This window comes from Quercus robur, chromosome 3, assembly GCF_932294415.1.
Source record: "Quercus robur chromosome 3, dhQueRobu3.1, whole genome shotgun sequence".
NCBI lineage: Eukaryota > Viridiplantae > Streptophyta > Magnoliopsida > Fagales > Fagaceae > Quercus > Quercus robur.
The window spans coordinates 14,478,888-14,482,331 of record NC_065536.1 but is presented as its reverse complement, the minus strand read 5'-3'; the positions used below and the strand labels follow the sequence as shown (position 1 = coordinate 14,482,331).

Sequence of the window (3,444 nt, the reverse complement as noted above, 5' to 3'; positions counted from 1 at the left end):
GGTTAACTCCCTGGTTCTGGAGAGTGAAGCTAGCTAGGTTTGGTGTTGGTGGCATGGAGCTTTTTTTGCCTGAATAAGCACGTAAAGGCCTCATTTTAAATTCTGTGGCACAAAATGCTGCCTATAAAACTTCATTGAAGCCATACAAGACGTGGTCCTTGTCTATATCTTAGCTTTCAAGCCATATTGACGCGTTCTCTTTTTATAATCATCATACTAACACAATGAAGCTTTCTTTTTAACGTAGTTGCATGCGAAGTTCTAAGTATCATAAACCAAAAAATAAAAAACTTTTTTCCACATCAGCACATCATTTAAAAAAAAAAATCATAAACCAATTTTCCACGTCAGCACATCATTTAAAAAAAAATCATAAACCAAAAAATAAAAAACTTTTTTCCACATCAGCACATCATTTAAAAAAAAAATCATAAACCAAAAAATAAAAAACTTTTCTAAAACCCAAAAAAATACTTAAAACGCAAAATCAGAGGAACCCTAAGCCTTTAACACGCTCTACCTTCTCCTTCCTCCAAAACGCAGACCACGTTCTGCCGTTAAAACGCAAAATCAGAGGAACCCTAAGCCTTTAACACGCTCTACCTTCTCCTTCCTCCAAAACGCAGACCACGTTCTGCTGTTCCCCCACACGCAAATCGCAGCTCAACGACTCAACAGCTCCACCTTCTCCGGCGCCACCCTTCTCCAGTTCTATATTTGTCGGTCCCACCGTTTGATTATCTCTTTCAGCCCTCAAGTATACTCATCGAAAACCTTCTTCTCTTTAACCACTTCACCCCTTCCTAACGCAGACCTCTGGGTTTCATCCTCTGGATTTCAAAATCTGGGTTTAATCCTCTCTATCATTCTCTCTAAGGTATTAGCCCAAACTGCCGACTCTTCCAAAGAAGGTAATTCTTTTCTCTCTTTACGATTAAATCCGTTAGCACAAATCGCATTAGATATCTGTGAAACGTTTTAACTTTTATTTATTTTTACTAATTCGTTAATGTTTGAATTGCTTTTAGTTTGATTAAAACTGCCGACTCTTCCAAAGAAGGTAATTCTTTTCTCTCTTTACGATTAAATCTGTTAGTACGAATCGCATCAGATATCTGTGAAACGTTTTAACTTTTATTTATTTTTACTAATTCGTTAATGTTTGAATTGCTTTCAGTTTGATTATTGTTGATTTCAATTAATTTACACCTAAGGATTTGTTAAATTATTATTATTATTTTTTAAATTGATTTCTTTCTCTGATTTCGTAGCTGATTGATATAAAGCTTCCAAAGTATTTTCACGATCAGACAAACTTAACCAAATTGAGCATCTGTTTGGGTGTGGAGGAAAAAAACAATGGAAGCACAATCAATTGTGAAGGTTCCTTTTAGATACCTTTGTTAATTTGCTTTGTTGATTTGCCAATTGTGAATTACTTTATGTTATTTCTACTAAGATTTTTCTATGGTATTCTATTTTATTTCACTTTTGTTGCGGGTGCTTGCATTTTTCTTTTTTCTTGCATTTTTCTATGGACAGTCAAGTATTTACCTTTCCTTTATTATGTACGGCTCCAAACATTAATCGTGTATTGGACATAGCTCAAGAACACAGTGTGAGCAGCTACATGTTGCAGAGAAATCGAGGTATCCACAAGCCAGTCAAAGTTGATGACAGCCCTTCAATGATAGCTGAAAATGGTGTGAGTAGCTCCAGCTTGTGCGAGCATGAAAAAGGTGAGAATATTGCTTTGCTCCAAAAAAGCAACATTATCCTCCCCCATGACAATTCTCTAATTGACAGGCAATAAACTTTTCACACTGCCACTGATGGTGAATTTTTCATTTTCACTATGCCTCAATACACATACTGGGCAAACTTCGTGATTAGGTTATCTTATTTTGTAAATTAATGGTATTGTACAATACAATGAGCATCTCTTGATTACAGTATTGCAGGCACTGCGGACCGCTCATGCAACAGCAGGATATATTAATGCTGCGATGCAGAGAGCTCCCAGGATCTCAGGCAGAGTTATTCAAGCACAGATGGATACAGCATTTACTAATTCTAAGATGCAGAGAATTCGTGGGAACTCAGGCACAGTTAAGGTGGAGAGAGATGGATTTCTCAACAAGTCAGAAGACAAAGCTGGCAGAACTTTGATGATAGCAACAAGCATGGATCCTGATTTGTACAAGGCTATAACAGATAGGGACATTGATTTAATCCAAAAAAGAAGGCATGATATGGAACTTTCTCCTCTCTATGACAAAACCCCTGAATTGAATACAATCCTTCATCTTGCTGCTGCAAGCTCAGACGATGAAGAGTTTGTACAAGCAATCCTCAGGATCCAACTGTGCCAAAAATTTGTCACAGAAAAGAACTCCAGCGGCAACCTTCCTCTTCATGAAGTAGTAAATGCTGGCCATTTGCATATAGTGAAACTTTTGGTCATATGGACTTACCAGCAGCTGCAAGATCCCTCTACTGGACCATTGAGGGAGAAAAATAAGGAGGATAATACTCCTCTTTACCTGCCCTTAATTAACAAATACCAAGCTGTGGGTTGTAACTTGGCCTTGGAATCCAAGTACAATGAAATGGCCAAGTTCTTTGTACTTGGATTGATTTATAGTTTTGGATTGATTTATGACTATTATGCTACTATTTTAAAGTTGAGTATGGACATTTTTAGTAATGTTCACTTTCATTAAGTGTTGTTTCTTTTACATGTACAGAAGGTGTTTGATGAAATTTCTTATGAGTTCTAGAAGCCATAATACATGGAGAGTCGTAAGGAGGAAGATAGGTAAGAAATGTGATGCTCTATTGTTGATCTAATCAAGGTAAGCTGTGTTTGATTCTTATTACTATTGTTAATGATACACCATATATTGAATATTTGCTTTGTACAATTTGCTGTTTTGTGCTGATATCCTAAGTGCTGGTGTTGTTTGTGCGTTGTTGTTGTTATTTTACATGCTTATATGCATTATGCTTCTGGTGTACTTAGTGTTAGCTATATTGTGATACTTGGTAGTTGTTAGCACTGTACTAGGAATTGATATAAAGTCCTAGGATGTTTTGGTAGTTATTGGCAGGTCACATTCTGTTATAGATGACCAGACTAATTAGGCATGTGCTTAATGTATTATAGAGCATGCGATAGATTAGGAGTTAGTTAATCAGTTTCAGTTGCAGCTTAGTTTAAAAGGCTGCAATGATTGTAAGAAAGAATATCAGGAGAATAATAATCTAAGTTTACTTTCTTTTGTTCTCTAATCTTTCCCCCCAATTCTTAGGAGGCCAAGCTAACTTGAATCAGCCATTACAATTCATAATTCACACACTTCATCACTCCAATTGGTCAAGAACTACAGGTTCTTAACAAAATTATGGACTTAGTGAAAAATGTTAATATGGGTTGTGGTTGCT

General features: G+C 36.3%; 1 protein-coding gene across 2 annotated transcripts; it reads left to right on the top strand.

Moving 5' to 3' along the window:
- The first annotated feature begins 650 nt into the window (after positions 1 to 650).
- LOC126717208 (uncharacterized) lies at positions 651 to 2,734 on the top strand. 2 transcript variants are annotated; one of them, XM_050418659.1, is made up of 5 exons: positions 651 to 911; positions 1,029 to 1,060; positions 1,272 to 1,383; positions 1,605 to 1,739; positions 1,954 to 2,734. In XM_050418659.1, exons 4-5 carry the CDS (start codon positions 1,631 to 1,633, stop codon positions 2,721 to 2,723), a joined length of 879 nt encoding a protein of 292 aa, XP_050274616.1. In that variant the 5' UTR covers positions 651 to 911; positions 1,029 to 1,060; positions 1,272 to 1,383; positions 1,605 to 1,630; the 3' UTR covers positions 2,724 to 2,734. The 2 variants fall into 2 exon arrangements, with proteins under 2 accessions (XP_050274616.1, XP_050274615.1); XM_050418658.1 differs by having other exon boundaries at positions 1,543 to 1,739.
- Positions 2,735 to 3,444: the final 710 nt, after the last annotated feature.